At 38.4% G+C, this 16,671-nt stretch overlaps 1 protein-coding gene across 1 annotated transcript; it reads left to right on the top strand.

Moving 5' to 3' along the window:
* The first annotated feature begins 5,330 nt into the window (after positions 1-5,330).
* Positions 5,331-15,901, top strand: LOC112431848 (ubiquitin carboxyl-terminal hydrolase 12A-like). Its single transcript, XM_076882231.1, has 12 exons — positions 5,331-5,817; positions 6,085-6,190; positions 6,303-6,418; positions 6,572-6,642; positions 6,727-6,867; positions 10,073-10,168; positions 10,293-10,424; positions 10,517-10,651; positions 10,778-10,815; positions 11,691-11,731; positions 11,823-12,476; positions 15,840-15,901. The coding sequence occupies exons 1-12, from the start codon at positions 5,769-5,771 to the stop codon at positions 15,899-15,901; spliced, it is 1,641 nt and encodes a 546-aa protein (XP_076738346.1). The 5' UTR covers positions 5,331-5,768.
* The last annotated feature ends 770 nt before the right edge of the window (positions 15,902-16,671 follow it).

The raw sequence follows: 16,671 nt of genomic DNA, 5'->3' as shown, positions 1-16,671 counted from the left end.
GTATATTGCTCCGGCTCTGCTAGGTCTATTCAAGCAGCAGTTTTAGGTACTTTTCTTTAAAATATTGTAAAGGGAGTAAATGAGATGAAGTAGAAGGATAAAGCACATATGTCTTGATGCATGCTCAATCATCCAGGTAAGTAAATCTCCAAAGGTTGATTCTGTTCATCTGAACGAAGTGTTTTCAGTGGGAGAAACGTTTTGTCACTCATCCAAGTGACTTCTTCAGTCTCAGCTGACTGCAGGTTTCCCAGTCTTATAAACAGAGCATTTGCATAATGACTGAAACCAGCCCACTGAAGGAACAATGGGCTGGAAGGTCAGTTCGAAGGAACTGATGATGAAGGAACTGACCTCCCAGCCCATTGTTCCACTGAAAACGCTACGTCCAGCTGAACTGGATCAACCTTTGGAGATAAAGCACATAATGTGGAAACTCAGTCTAGTAACAAGCAAGTCCAACTTTAAGTACATTACTTAATAGACCTGCAGAGTAGGTCTCTGCAGGAGCTGTATACCTCCAGGACACTGGGGCATGGAGCTCGGATCACTGCTGACCCTTCTCACCCTGGACACAGTCTGTTTGACTTGCTCCCCTCAGGCAGGAGGCTCCGGTCCATCTGAATGTAGAACCTCTCGCCATAAGAACAGTTTCTTCCCCTCTGCTGCTGGACTCGTGAACAATAACCATAAGACTGTTCCCAACACAAACACATGACTCTCTACTGTGTTCTCTGCATCTGCTCCATTTTTGCGCTGATCATCACCTGCATTTATGTATATATCTATTTGCTCAGCACTTTTCATTTTTATGTTTATTTAAGTGTTTGTTTTATAGTATGTTTTGCACTAAGTACCGAAGCAATTTCCTAATGTTTTAAACCTTCACAACATCTGGCAATAAAACCCTTTCTGATTCTTATTCTAAATGTGGGCTAGTAATCTAATACATCTCTGTGGATGTGCCTATTAAAATGCATGTATTAAAATGGTATTGACTGTGTGTGTGTGTGTGTGTGTGTGTGTGTGTGTGTGTGTGTGTGTGTGTGTGCAGGAGAGGAAGCTCTGCGGCTGATATTCACAGATAAGATGTTGGATGGATCTGAGATAAAGTTGTCTGAATATGGAATCCAGCACATGTCTGTGATCCACATGGTGATGAAGGTTCCTGGAGGACTGAAGCCTTGACTGAGATCTTCTCCACCGATGACTTCAGCTGCCACTGCTTGCACTTCAGCCACTGTTTGCAAGTTGCTTTGTATATAGACTGTTTATAATAAGTGACAATAATCCATTAATATGCTCATGTTTGAAAAAGATCAGCTTTTATTGTTGTATAAAATAAAACTGCGCTCTTCAATGCATCCTTGTCTGTAAGTATATATGGAGGTCTTCAGGAAAGAAATAAGACAAATTAACATTAAATGCATTAAATAAGTTTACGTTTTCTGCTTTCTGACAGATATTGTGGTGGAAAGACAATGCAGCTGATGAAACTTTCTTAAAGATTGTTATTAAACAGAGGAAAGGCATGTGCTGCCTGCAAAGAAGAATGATCTCATCGGGAATCTTATCAAGTAAACACCCTCACAGCTGGAATCAATGTGGCTGTTTTGACTGAACGTTGCATGTTCAGTGGAATTTCCTGGTAATTATAATCTCATGAGCTCATCATTTTGGCAGTGTTTTTGGTTTCTAAGTCAACAAAGCCGGCTGAACGTCAACTCTAGTCTCTTCATTTAACACAGAATGAGTGTCTCAGCTTCCACAGCACTCACTGACAAACACACATGCAACAACAGATGAGTGCTGATGAGGATAAAACACATTCTGTAGGAATATTAGTGTTGAAGCAGGCTATGAGAGAAAAGATACCTTAAAATGTAAAAAGTAGTGTCCCCCAGTATATATCACTATATATACTACGGTGGCCCCTAGAGACAAAGCACGTACAAACTCCAAAACACGTACAAACTCCAAAACACGCACAAACTCCAAAACACATGCAAACTCCAAAACACGTACAAACTCCAAAACGCTTGCAAAATCCAAAACACTTGCAAACTAAAAAACACTTGCAAACTAAAAAACACATGCAAACTCCAAAACACGCACAAACTCCAAAACACGCACAAACTCAAAAACACTTGCAAACTCAAAAACACATGCAAACTAAAAAACACTTGCAAACTAAAAAACACATGCAAACTAAAAAACACTTGCAAACTAAAAAACACATGCAAACTCCAAAACACGCACAAACTCCAAAACACGCACAAACTCAAAAACACTTGCAAACTCAAAAACACATGCAAATTCCAAAACACAACGGAAGTGCTCCAGGACGCTAGGGGCAGTGTTGAGCTCTATTTGCAAAATAAACGGCAAGTTTGTCTGTATGGGACGGTCTAGTCTCTGTCGCGCTTCCCAGGTTGCCTAGCAACCATGATACTAACCGCTGGAAACGTGTCATACAACTTGGTTTGACAGAAATGAGGGAGAATATATTTTGTTCATTTGTTTGTTTGTTTCTACAAGAGCTTTGTGTGATTTGATAAGTATCTGAGGCTGAGATCACAGGGCAGTAAAACATGATTTTTGTGCTTCATTTCTGTACTGAACAGTTATTTCAAGATTAGTTAGTAAATAAGAATTAGCTAATGTTGTTCATGAGACTAAAGTCATATCACTTTGGTAATGTAAATATAATATGGCCAATATTATAGTTATTATATTAATCATTATTAGCTATTACAGCAGTGAACATGAACTCTGTGTCAAATACTGAGCCTCAGTACAGATTCAAGTTGCAGTTATTTATATGTCTTATCACCTTAAATCTTCACTCAAAGACAAGTATCTTTGACAGTGTATATATAGGTGTATCATATATAAGAGACAAATGTTGTTACTTCAGTATGTTGGCATTACTAAATTTGGCTCATTGCTTACATATATTTATAAAAAGAAAATGTACAAGCTGTGATAACTGTTTCTGATAGAATGAAGAGTAGACTGATATATGAAATATTCCTTTATTGGGTGAGAAAATCAGACCATGTCATAACTGCTTTAAGTCATACAGAATAGATATCAGAGCCTTAAACAGGCTGACTTCTGCTAAATGGGTCAAACTGGGCAGAAAGTATGCAAACACATAACATCCTTATAGAATATGATGTAACAATATAGATCAACCTACCTCAGAATATATAAAGCATATAAACAATTACAGCAAAATGATGCAACAAACACAGCAGTGCTACTAATCCAAAATACTCAAAGCTTCATAGAACTGAAACAAACATTTATTTTTAGCTCCATTCTGCTGCTGATACATACTTTAGGTTTCTGAATGTTAAACTTGTTGCTGCCTTTCATAGTGTGTAACTTGAAGGCCCTGAGTACTTTCTCCCACACTGAAAACACTGGCATGATCACATTATTTGAACATTACCTAATAAGACTGATTCAGCACAGACAGTTATGTTAAACTTTCCTAGCAGTCCTTCACAAACAGGGAACAGTCTGTCTATTCTCTCCATCTGTCAGCTGCTGCTGGCTCTTCCTCCTCCTCTTCCTCACACACTGTTGAGTTCGGTGGATCATCAGGGATGCAAAGCCTCACAGATGATGTGCAGCAGTGGGTCCCTCAGTCTGTCCTCACTCTGGACACTTGCAGTTGTCACACATGGAAATCAAATGTGTGATAAGCTGCAGGATTCAAACACAAGTGTAACTTATAAATGAATGTTCATACTTTTATTCCACAATCAGAGAGAAAGAAACAGAGAGAGAGTGCAGGACAGACAGACAGGTGGCAGTCTCAGGTGTATACACTGCTACAAAACAGCACAAAAGAAGGAGGATTTAGTTTGTGTTATTACGAAACAAGAAGAGTTCCAGATGGTGCAGTGGACACATGTGTGACTGCTGTGATTAAAGCATCTTTCTTTCAGCTTAACGAGTGAACCGTCAGCTCGTTCAAACACACGTTAAAGTCCGTTTGGCTCGACACCACCGAACAGAGGCAGCAATATAACATAGCTAACATTAACAGTGCAGTGGATCCTGCTTGTGCCGTGATATTCAGGACTGCAAACCAAGCAGCATCACTGACTTTCAGCTTGTGTTTGTGGATATATGACTGACTTTAATTATCCACAAAATCATCACAATCTCTGTAAGATTAAGGTCGACTATATATATATTTATTAAAGTAAAGGCTTTAAAACCAAGTTAATTCTGAAAGTACAGACATCGCTAATGTCAACTTTCCCGACATGTGGCCAACAATAATGGTTTAATGTTCTTCATTAAAAAAATATTTCCGCATAAATAAGTGACATAATATTCAGTACTTACTTCTGAAAGTTTACTCTTCCTCCGCTCCGCTTCCACCGTTTTTTTTCGGCAAAATTATCCACACCACCACCGCACTATGAAGTCTGGGATATGTTGGGCCATGAAGGCTACACCGACCCATCCTTAAAATTCAGGGAAATTAAGGACACTTTCAGGGCCGCATTTCGGGCAGCCTTTGAATTGGGAAAGCCTTCTCTTGTCGCTGTGAGGTAATCGGCCTTAAAATGCGGCCTTTAAGGCTGCAAACCCCAAATCCGGTCATTGGTACTTCCTGGCTTGTGTAGTTACTAGGTAACAAAAGCTCAACACTGCCCCTAGCGTCCTGGAGCACTTCCGTTGTGTTTTGGAATTTGCACGTGTTTTTGAGTTTGCAAGTGTTTTTGAGTTTGCAAGTGTTTTGGAGTTTGCAAGTGTTTTTGAGTTTGCAAGTGTTTTTGAGTTTGCAAGTGTTTTGGAGTTTGCGCGTGTTTTGGAGTTTGCGCGTGTTTTGGAGTTTGCGCGTGTTTTGGAGTTTGTGCGTGTTTTGGAGTTTGTGCGTGTTTTGGAGTTTGCATGTGTTTTTTAGTTTGCAAGTGTTTTTTAGTTTGCATGTGTTTTGGAATTTGCATGTGTTTTGGAGTTTGTACGTGTTTTGGAGTTTGTACGTGTTTTGGAGTTTGTACGTGCTTTGTCTCTAGGGGCCACCGTATATACTATACACTATATATCACTATATACATTTCAGCATACAGCAGCAGTGTTTCCCAGAAATGGACATAAAAGAAAATTGCATAAAGGTATTTGTTTTTACTGGTGTACTGTGGAGTAACCCGAACAACAAGTCATTGTTTTACCTGCTCTACATCTCTAATAACTAACACCCTGTGCCAACAGTGATTGCTTCACTTTCTGAATTAAAAATAGATGACTGACGTATTCCAAAGGAATGCATTGTTTGCTCAGTTCAGTTATCCCGCCTTCCTTTGAGAATCGGTACACATGTAACATATTAACAGGTTTCTTATTTCTGACTAAATAACTACGGGTTCATATTTTAAATATCACATTTAAGGGTGCAGTGCCCACTACCTTTTGGAGAGGATAACATTGTTCGGTCATGTGACGCTTATTTTAATAGAAATAATTGTTTTTTCCGGTGCACCCTGAATACAGCACGAACAGGTCAAACAGAAACTGTTACCACAGTTTCGACTTAACTGGACGTGAAAACAGCTTAATCCTCTTGTCCGTGAAGAATCCCAGGGAGTGTCTCGAAGTTGCAATCGTAATGCATGCTCACATGCATTAGTGTATTTGTAGAAAAGGTATTTGCGGAATCGTTGCCACTGTTTTGCTGTTAACCAGCCGTGTCTTTGTGGCCGCTGGCGGCGTAAAACGGGACTGAGGTTCTAAAGTGACTGAAAATGAATTACACGGGTCGACAGTTTTTCGACGGAACCTTTAACCTTGCAGGTAGGTGCAGTGCGTTTAGTGTCCTCAACCTCTTTTGCAGCAAACTGGGTCTTAAAATGTAATACTAAGCAGCCTATTCACTAGAATGTGGACTGATCAACAAAGATTTTGACGCTTTTCTCGTAAAATTCAATCTACAAAACAGTAAATTGTGCAAAACATGAACGGGTGCAACTATTCGCTGTCTGTGCTGTTTTATAATTCATGCTTATGGTATGAAAGCAGTTCTGCTACTTGCATGCTTTCATAACAATCTCTCCCCAGCAGCGGATGTAAAGTACCATGGCTTGGCAAAAGAAGGAGCAACATGCTATCTGAACAGTGTGCTGCAGGTGCTGTTTATGACCAAAGACTTCAGACAAGCTGTGATGAGGTTTGTTGTTGTCCGTTGTACTTGTCATGCACCATAATGTATTCATGTCAGCTAGATTAGCAGTTTAAAACTGAGTTTTGTATCACTCATGACCAGCAGTGTCTTTGTTTAGGCACACCAATGAAAATTCTCAGTTTATTGACCAACATCTTAAAGCACTGTTTGAAGACTTACAGAATCATACTGCAAAGACGGATGCAATAATAAAGACGCTGGGCATTGACAATGGTACAGTATGTTAACACACTGGACAACAAAACATTTGAATTCTATAAATCACCTGTGCATTTGAAGTGTTGCATTCATAACCCATAATTAAAGTTCATAGTTAAAGAAACATTTTTATAATTGACTTGTTTTGTTGAACATCTCTGCACTCAGTGTCTGAACAGCATGATGCTGCAGAGTACTTTGAGAAGATTTTAACACTGACCAGTCCTCAGGCATCACAGGTACAGTCTTCATCAAAGGGTAACTATAAGCAGGATGGAAAAAAATAATAGATGTTAACAGGTTTTTGTTCATTTGTTTTTCAGATCTTCCATGGCATGTTGGCAAAGAAGACCACCTGTTGTAAATGCCTGACAGAGACTGACATAGATATACCGTTCTGGCATCTTCCTCTTGCACTGGTGGATTCCTGCACTCACACAAAAGGAAGTGAAGGATACAGAGTGGTAAGGATCTGACAAGCCTCAAACCTCTGAGCATGTTTCTGTTTTCAATATATACCGTAGGGGAGATTTCAAACCCTGCTGAATTTGAAAATTTTCTTAAAAAGAAATGAACAGTCTCTAATATTTGTGGTAGTGTCATGGAGAGACAACATGTTAACCAAAAATTCATAAAAACACATGACATAAAAGTTTTAGGGTCTTGTAGCTGGTCACCAGGCTTGCACATGTCTCAGGAGGATTTTTGGCCCACTCTTCTTTACAGGAACTCTCATAATCCTGTTTTTTTTGTTTGTTTGTTTGTTTGTTTTTTGGCTGCCACTTAGCACTTTGAGGCTTCAGCTCCCTACACAGATTTTAAGGACTGAGGTCTGGCTAGGCCACGCCATGACTTTAATGTTCTTTTTCATTAGCTCCTCTTTTTGTTTCCTTGATTGTATTTTTGAGTCATTGTCATACTGGAAGATTATCCAGGATCCATCTTCAGTGTTCTGGCTGAGGGACGAAGGTACAATACGGAGGAGTCATCCTGTACTCTTAGCAGAATAACAGCCCAAAGCATAATGTTTCCACATTCGTGCTGGACTGTAGGGCACGATGTTCTTTGGGCCATACTCAGCATTCCTCTTCCTCCAAACATGGCAGGTCAAGTTGATGCCATAGAGCTCGATTTTGGTTCTGATTTGACAACAGCGCTTTATCCTAAACCTTCTCTATATTATTTAGAGGTCACTGACAAACTAAAGATGGGCCTGTACTCGCTCCTTCTTGATCAGAGGGAGCTTTTGGGTGCTGCAAGACTTTAGTCCATTATGCCATTAGTGTGTCATCAATGGTGTTCTTGGTGACTGTGGTCACAACTGCCTTGATATCATTAACAAGCTCCTCCCGTGTACTTTTGGGCACATGATCATCTTCAACATATGAGGCAAGCGCTCCACACTGAAGGCGACCGATGGTCATTTTATGTTTCTTCCATTTTTGAAAAACTACACCAACAGTTGTCACCTTCTCACCAAGCTTCTTGCTGATGGTGTGGTAGCACATTCCAACCTTATGCAGATCTACAGTCTTGTCCCTTTGACAGATCTTTGGTCTCACCCATGGTGGTGGAGATGTTGGAATGAAACAAACAGATTCTGTGAAAAGGTGAGCTTTATACTGAGACCAGGAGTATCTGCAATTCACTGATTGGCTGTGTACCCATGTAGCACACAGATTACAATCTGTGGGAGCCAGAATTTTGGCTGGTTTGCAGACTACATTCTTATTTCGCTCTATACAGTGCAAATAAAAGTTGTTTTCTGGATTTTTGGTTTATATTCTGTCTCTCTCCATTTGAGACTGTTCATTTCTTTGAAAGTGAGCAATTCAGCAGGGCACCCAGTAATTATTCCCTCCACTGTACACTTTCAATTGGTTTAACTTTTGCCCCTGAGCGTGTCGGTGGCTTTTCACCAGTTTTTATTCCCTTTACTTCACAGCAGTGGCTTATTCAAAGTCATAATTACAGTGCAGATTAGTTGGCCATACTTTAGAAAAACTAAGAAAAACTAACAAAGAAAAATATTTTTCTAGAAAACAAAAGACAAAGAAATATCTCCCACTTAAAGATGAATATCCAAAACTAAAGTTCTAAATAAAATAAGATACATATATTTAGAAAGTATACCTATTCTTTAACTATTTAAAATCAAGACAGTATAAACATGAGCAGTTTTGAATCATCACATTCAAACCTGTTTCTTGCCACACTTGGTACATCCCCACCAAAAATTAACCATAATGTGATCAAAGGGCCTGGACTACTTTCACAGTTCCTTGATCTAAACCAGGGGTTCTCTGACTTTGAAGAAATGTTTTCACACACCGTCTAATAAAAACAATGACAGAAAAGCCTAACTGCAACTTTATTTAGATAATAAACTCTAATAAATTCACAATGAATCCTTCAGTAACTTGTTTTAAACAAATAACTTTCATTTCAAACAACTATTTGTAACTTTTGTCACTAAACTGCTTCACTAATCTGCACCACTTCTTCAAACAAGCAACAAGTTAGACAGAATGTGAAAATTGACAAACAAAAATAAAGTTCAGTCTTAGTCTTATAAAGAAAAAGAAATCCAGAAACTTGTGAACACAGATGAAAAATTTAGAATTTATTGAGAGTTTATACTATTCACTCTTATTGGCTGTAGTGAGCCTGTTTTTGACTGCAGAGCTTTGGTGGGGTGTGGTCTGCGGCGTGGTTGCGGGGAAGGCGGACACACCTGAGCGGCATCCCCAATCATGCCTCGCCGGCTTAAAACAGAATGAACTGTTGTTGTTGTTGATGTGTGTAGGCTGTAGCCAAAAAGCTGCAGCTGCGTGTGTAAGTCGACAGCCGCAGATGTTAAACATGAGGTCCGCAAAACTTATCTGCCAGGTAACTTGTACCTGTCAGAACTCTGCCACACACTTTGAGAACTGCTGATCTAAACTACGAGGCCAAGCACAGTCAGATGCAAACTAATGTGTTATAAATCTTTAAACCAGCATTTTCAATCAGGCTCTCTTTAGGATTGCTGCTATTTTACATTCAGTTGTTCATCACAGTGAGTTTGTCTGAGTTACAGGAGCACTAGTCTCTGTGTCTGTTGACCCTAGAACTGAAGAAGCTTCTCTGATGAGAGGTGAAACGTCTTCAAGCAACTTAAAGAAGTCCAGACGCTTTTCTTTCCAAGCTCCTTAGACCGTGTCATAAATCTAAGAACACACCTCCCGCCCTAAATCCACATGCATGGGAAGGTGGGGGTGGGGAGAGTAGTAGCACAACTCAGAACAGTGTAGGCCACAATGATAACAGGGGTGCTAAAGTCCAACCCTGTCTCTTTCTAAGTAACACAAAGGAACTGGAATGGTTTGAGTTATCAGCTACAGATTTTTTATAAATCAGCTGCAGCTGATGCAGAAGTCTGCAGTCTGAATGCCTACTGACACCAGTAATTGTGTGCTGGTTGTGTAGTTTGTTACTAAAGTGAGGGTTTATTGCTTTCTCTCAGATCTCCTTCAAAAGGAAGTTAGACTCAAGGGTTAATTAATTGTCTCGTGTTAGACACATTCCTTCTTGAGAAAACATTTATGAATACCGTACATCCATGAAACTAGTCAGCGGGTTTATGTCAGAGGGAATTAAGGAATAAAATGAAATGTGTGCATTTTCCAGGTGGATGGCATTGATGACTTTTTCAGAATGACAGAATTAAGTGGAGAAAATCAGATGTACTGTGACCAGTGTGATGACAAAGTTGATGCTACTACTGTAAGTAAAGAGAAAACTTGTTTCTGATTTATGCACATTAGCTGATTTTGTTATTGTAGAATTATTACTTCATAATGTTATAATGAAAAAAACATAATGACATATTCTGATGTTTTTCATTCAGAAAGATGGAATGAAGCATCATCCAGATGTTTTGCCTCTGCTTCTGAAGCGCTTTGAGTTCAGCTATCATGACATGTCATACGTCAAAATCAGCTGTGCTGTGGAGGTTCCCTACACCCTGCAGATACCAGACGTATGTATAACAGTATATTTTAATATTTATACAATATCCATTTAATTTTCTTTGCTCATTATTTTAATGGCTGTCATTTCTTTGGTGATCAGAGTCAGACATATGAACTGTATGCAGTTGTGGATCATGTTGGTGATCTGAGAAGTGGACTTTACAGTGCAAGAATCAAGATCGAGGAGGAACACGGAGACAGATGGTATAATTTCGATGATGCTGGAGTCACAGAGGTAAGACTGTTAGTCCTTTCTTCACTATTGCTGAAACATTATACAAAACAGCCATGTTGCGCAGTTATGTATTACAGAGGAGGAGAAAGAGATCGATCATATGTTTCTTTGCTTTTTCCATCACAGCTTGATTATGAACCGTTCCAAGTAGACAACACTGAGAAGTAAGATTTTGTCTTTTTCTTATATCCACATAGTGTTTTTTTGCAAATATTTCTTTATTTTGCACAAGTGCATACTGTAGATATATTAGATCTCATGTATGCAGGTGAATGCACTGGCATTGAATTTAATGCACTATACCACATTACTATGTCATACCATTCTGCTGATGCAAACAAAGGAATGGTTTTGATCAGCCATTCCCAAAGTCAAGAGTGCTGAGGCCCACTTAAAAAAAACAGAACATCCCTCGGGGCCCACTCACTCTTAAATCTTCAGTCTAATCAAAATACAAAAAAAAAAAAACATGTATTTTCTAAAAATTGTATTAAATAACATAAACAACACAGGCTGTACCGAGTTATATGCCAGTTGTTAAGGTCAATGTGTCATCCAGAGACACAAACTTCAAATCAAGAGCAGAAAATTTAGGTTAGAATAATAATATAATAAAGCAACCATACTCCCGGTTTAAATTCAGTTTTTTTTATATAAATATATTTATATAAATATGTATCAGTACATGAGTATTTCTAACTGAATTTCTGTTATCGCTGAGGCCCACCTGCAGTACCTTGGCAACCCACCAGGAGGCCTCAGTCCTTACTGGTTTAGATCAAAGCAAGTTCATGGATTAGAATTACCCACTCAAAGTCCAGACCTAAATATTATTGAGAATCTATGGCAAGACTTAAGCATTGCTGTTCACAGTTGCTCCCCATTTAATCTGACTGAATTGGAGCTAATTTTCAAAGGGCAAATATCGCAGTCTGTAGATATACAAAGCTTTAACATACTTTTCAAACCACTGTATTGAATACATGAGCTACACATTTTGATTTAGTTGAAAAATAAATCAGTTTCTTTTCTTCTTTAGATCTGAGAGTGCTTATCTACTTTTTTACAGAAAGAAGAAAAGTAAGGACAAATCTTTTTATAATGCTTTCCATTAATGTTTTGTTGGTGTGCATTAAATGCTTTTATAACAAATTTCAAATTCATCCCACAGATGCTGTTGGTGAAGAGATCAAGGAGATGGAGCAGTTGTCCCTGACAGCACGCCATAAAAATCACACAGACTGTGAGGGTGGTGAAGTATCAGACGACTCTAGAAAGGATACAGGAGAATATGGGGGAGGTAGACCAAATGTTGGAAAAGATTACAGCTCTAAATTTGTAAGTGTTGAAGCTGATAAAGTAACGACAGGAGAAGGAAAGCTGTTAACAAGATATGACCTCTTAAATGGATCTCAGGACGAGCAAACAGGCAGTGACAGAATACAAATCATACCTAAAGATAATCAGATGAATGAGCAGAGGAGCATTAGCAGGTTTCTTAATGAACCAATAAAAGAAGATGTGATGGGTGAAGCCAGTAATCATGATGTTACACATTCAGCACATAAAGATGTTAGTGTGCAAACTCAGAGGAGGAGTGTGAGGGATGACAGGGAAGAAACGAAAGAAGCTGATAAATATATTCAAATGAGTGAAATCACCATTGAAAATCCTGACAACAGTGAAGCTGTGAAGCATGTTAGCATGAGATTAGATGGTAGAGGGCAGAAAACAGCTGAGAAGATTATCAGTGTTACCTGTACATCACAAAGTATTGGTGGTGTGCAGCAGAGGTGTGGACTCGAGTCACATGACTTGGACTCGAGTCAGACTCGAGTCATTAATTTTATGACTTTAGACTTGACTTGAAAAAATGTTCTAAGACTTGTGACTTGACTTGGACTTTTACACCAATGACTTGGGACTTGAATTGGACTTGAACCGGTTTACTTGAAAAGACTTGATATTTTACCCCAAATACAAAATTTAACATGCATATTATATAGAGATTGAAAATGTGACGTCATTCACGGGTAGAACCGCAAAGGATTCTGGGAACTTGTGGCAAGAGGTACTAGCGCACGCAGGCTTTCAATTAAAATCAGTTATACAGCGATAAAAAGAAACACAAAAATGTCAAGAAGCTGTTGTATTATTAACTGCAATAGCCGGTCGCATGACAGCCACGGGAAGCCGACGGGTAAAGAGATCGGTTGTTATCGGATTACCTCGTTGAAGAGAAATTGTTCGAGCCATGTTTCCGAAGTAACAAAGAGGCAACGGGTGGCCTGGATTGCAGCCATTCAAAGGTCAAATATAACGTCCCAGAACACTCCAGCTCACAGGTTAGTCTGCTCCAAGCATTTACACGAAGGTCAGTGTTTTTTAGTAGTTAATACGTCATTTTCATAACATAATTGGTGATATAGGTTACAAGCAAGTCTGGCGCTGAACAGAAATTGTCGCGCTATGCTCCTTTATTTATTGTGCATAAATAGTGAATTGTCCTGACACAATATTGTGTTTCGCCTCTGTTATTATGGTACATTGACAAAAACATATACTTTTATTCACAGGATAAAACAGGTTTTTTGTATCACTAATTGCCCAGTGCGATTACAGCATACAGTATTATTGTCACTGCTACATTTCTGTAATGAACCAGAAATTATTTCCACTACTAATTAATTACCGTTGAGCTCAAAGGTCCTATTAATAAACGGTTAACTAATGTGTATTTATGACAACGATTTGTGAGACTGGTAAACTTATGATATGTACGATGGTCTTTACTTTCTACACGGTGCATTTCAAGGTCCTGCACCCATCCGTCGGTAAACTGTACCTGGGCTTGTTGCAGTGACCTGAAGTTACTAAACTTCATGAGTGTATGCACTCACTCCAAGAACCGTATGATTATAAATATGCATATAAATATGCTAAGATGAGATAGTTGACTTCATCTAACTAGCAAATGTTGTCCAGGCTACGTTGGAGATACAGTTTTTTTTAATGTGTATGATATTTTTGTCATGCGATTTTAAAGCCGGTCCTACAACCGCATCCAAGAATAACATGCAGCTTATCTCAGAACTGTCGGTGAAAACTATTCTTGGAGCTAGGTTTAATTGAGCTGCATTTTATAGAGGTGCAATTTCACAATTTGTGTATATTTTCTAAGTTCACTATTTTGTCATGTGTTGAGAAAAACACAGATTTTAAAATTACATGGTCTAATATTTACATTTAGCATAACTGCAACATTATTTTTTCGTTGTTTTTTTTTTTTAAAGACTCGAAAGGACTTGAAATTCAAAGTTTCAGACTTGTGACTTGACTCGGACTTTTACACCAGTGACTTGAGACTCGACTCTGACTTGCCTGACATTACTTGAGACTTGACTTGAGACTTGAGGATAAAGACTTGAGACTTACTTGAGACTTGCAAAACAATGACTTGGTCCCACCTCTGGTGTGCAGATACAGAGCAAAGAACAGAAAAATGAACGTGATACCAAACTGAATCAGAGTGAGGGGAATAAGATAACAAAGGAAAGACTAACAGAGGAGCAGGACGGAGGTAGTGAGGAAAATATTGAAATTATAAGACTGGAGTGTTTTCAACCAAAAGCAAGAATTGGAGCTCAGTGACTTACAGAAGGAGGACATGTTTCAGTGAATTCAAGTCCTATTGTTAGAGTAATTGACGAAGAGCATACAGAAATTGATAGTGCTTGTAAAGACGACAGTCAGACAAAGATCATCATAAAGAAAACTACGGATGAAACCACACAACACATGACGAAATGGTTAGAAAAACAAAGAAATATTAGAAGAAGTTTAAATTTTGAAATAGATAAAGAGGTCACTTTGGGCAAAATGTAAACTCTTTAAATGTCAACAAAATACACATTTTCATTCATGAATATGATTGATACCAAAATTGCATTGAAGATCGCAGAGAAAGTGTTATAATACTGCTCATTTTTTCCACTGTTCTTTTTGAAAAATATAGCTTGAGTGTTGTATTTGTCTCTTTTTCATTCATTTTAACAGCTACAAAATGCTTAAGTTAGAATTGACTAAAGGCTTTATTTGGCGTAACGTTTTTAAAGGTTCAAAGAAACTTGGGATATACCTTAACACATATTTCTGTTATCACTGAGTGTTTTTGTCTTTTGTTCTTAATGGTTTCATTTTTATGCAGTCTTTTAGTGTATTATCGATTTCATTTTATTTTCACATTTCTTTGTGTAAAAAAAAAACCAAAAACAAACATACCAATGAATGTAAAGTCTCAATGATTTCAGACAAGAAATTTCACAAGGAAATATTTAAATGTAAACTTTTGTGTTTATATGTTTAATGCCTGATTTTAATTGCAGTATTACTTAATTACTTTTCAATCTGCTGTGCATTTCCTTTTTAAGCATTGCAATGTGTTGTGTTCTTCAGCAGAGCCCTCTGAGCTCATCTGTTGCCATTTCTTTGTCATTTATATATTGATTTTCTTAACTTTGGCTCTGAATTAATAAATACAAAAATACTCATTTTACAGTATGTTTTGATTACAATCGTGGCTAAAATGTTTTCCATATAATTGTATATGACTTTACCTCTGGACCCAATAAGAAATTCCCCTAGCTTAGATCAGATTTAAACTTAAAATTTACAAATTAAAAATAATTTTGGTAACGATGGCTGAGCTGAAGAAATTATTCCAGATAAACTTAACATGGTTAAATGAACGTGAATTCAATGGACATTACTTAAAACAATTTTACTTCCTAATTGAAATATAATAAATGGGACAACAGAGAGGAGAGTGTGTTTCATTACTTTAATTTGACTCCCATAGTTTTTCAGCACAAACACGAGTCAGTCAGCTAGTAAACACAGAACAAGGCGAATGGGTGTGTGGGATGAAATCATAGTGGCAAAAATATTTGGAAAGGAAAGTTATTTTTATTGTTACTGTCACTCTGTTAGTATTCTGGTATTCATTGGCAAAGGCCATTTCTACTCCACAATGCCGAGTAGTGTGCACAGGACCACTAAAGGACACATCAGGGCCTAAGGCCACTCACAAGAAGTCTGTTTCTAATTGTTTGGTCAGAGACATTCACACCAGTGCTGGAAGTCATTTTGAAGCTAAGGTAGTACTCAACTTGTTCCTCTTTCCACAAAGGAACAGATGCCGGTCCTGCAGATGGGTGGAAGGCCTTCTACAACCCTCTCCAGCTCTCTTAGAGTAACCACTTGTCTCCTGGAGTTTGCTCCATGCTCTTAAGACTGTGCTGGGAGACACAGAAAACCTTCTGGCAGTGGCATGTAGTTTTGTGGCATCCGGTAGAGTTGGACTGTTTGTTCAACCTCTGTAGGGTCGAGTTTTCACCTCACGCTAAAAGCAGTGAAACTGACCGTAACCAAATGAAAACTAGTAAAAAAAGAATAGATGATGACAAAAGAAATATCAGCATCCTCCACCAGTAAAACCATTCCTACTTTTGTGGTTGTCTCATTGTTGGCCCTCTACTGCACCTATAGGGTTAATTTCATTTATATTAAAGCTGCAGAAACTGATTAACACATAAATATCTACATGAACTGATACTTGTCAGACACTAAATATGTATTCTGTTTATTTGCAAGGAATCTTTATCAAAGAAAACTTTTTTTAAAAAGTCTGTACAACATAAAAATGCATACAGGAAACATGTCTGTGAAGGTTCTCAGTCATCCAGGTCATCGTAGTCAAAGGAGCTTGCAAAGAAAAGCGTCTGGACTTTAAGTTACTTGAAGACGTTTCACCTCTCATCCGAGAAGCTTCTTCAGTTCTAAGGTCAAATGGTGGAGAGTCCCAGATATAAACCTAGTGGGAGTGACCCCCCACAGAGGGACAAAAGGACCCCCTGATGATCCTCTAATCGCCTGAGCCAAGGTGTGAAACTGGGTGTGGGTCCTGTTTGGGACCCACACCCAGTTTCACACCTTGGCTCTCTCACCTTGGCAAGTAACTT

This window comes from Maylandia zebra, linkage group LG3 (assembly GCF_041146795.1).
Source record: "Maylandia zebra isolate NMK-2024a linkage group LG3, Mzebra_GT3a, whole genome shotgun sequence".
NCBI lineage: Eukaryota > Metazoa > Chordata > Actinopteri > Cichliformes > Cichlidae > Maylandia > Maylandia zebra.
This window is presented reverse-complemented; position numbering and strand designations above follow the sequence as displayed.

Coding starts and splice junctions, on each gene's coding strand:
- LOC112431848 (XM_076882231.1), top strand. CDS start 5,769: ATGAATTACACGGGTCGACAGTTTTTCGACGGAACCTTTAACCTTGCA. Junction 10,169..10,292: donor ACAAAGTTGATGCTACTACT/GTAAGTAAAGAG, acceptor TTTTTCATTCAG/AAAGATGGAATGAAGCATCA. Junction 10,652..10,777: donor ATGATGCTGGAGTCACAGAG/GTAAGACTGTTA, acceptor TTTCCATCACAG/CTTGATTATGAACCGTTCCA.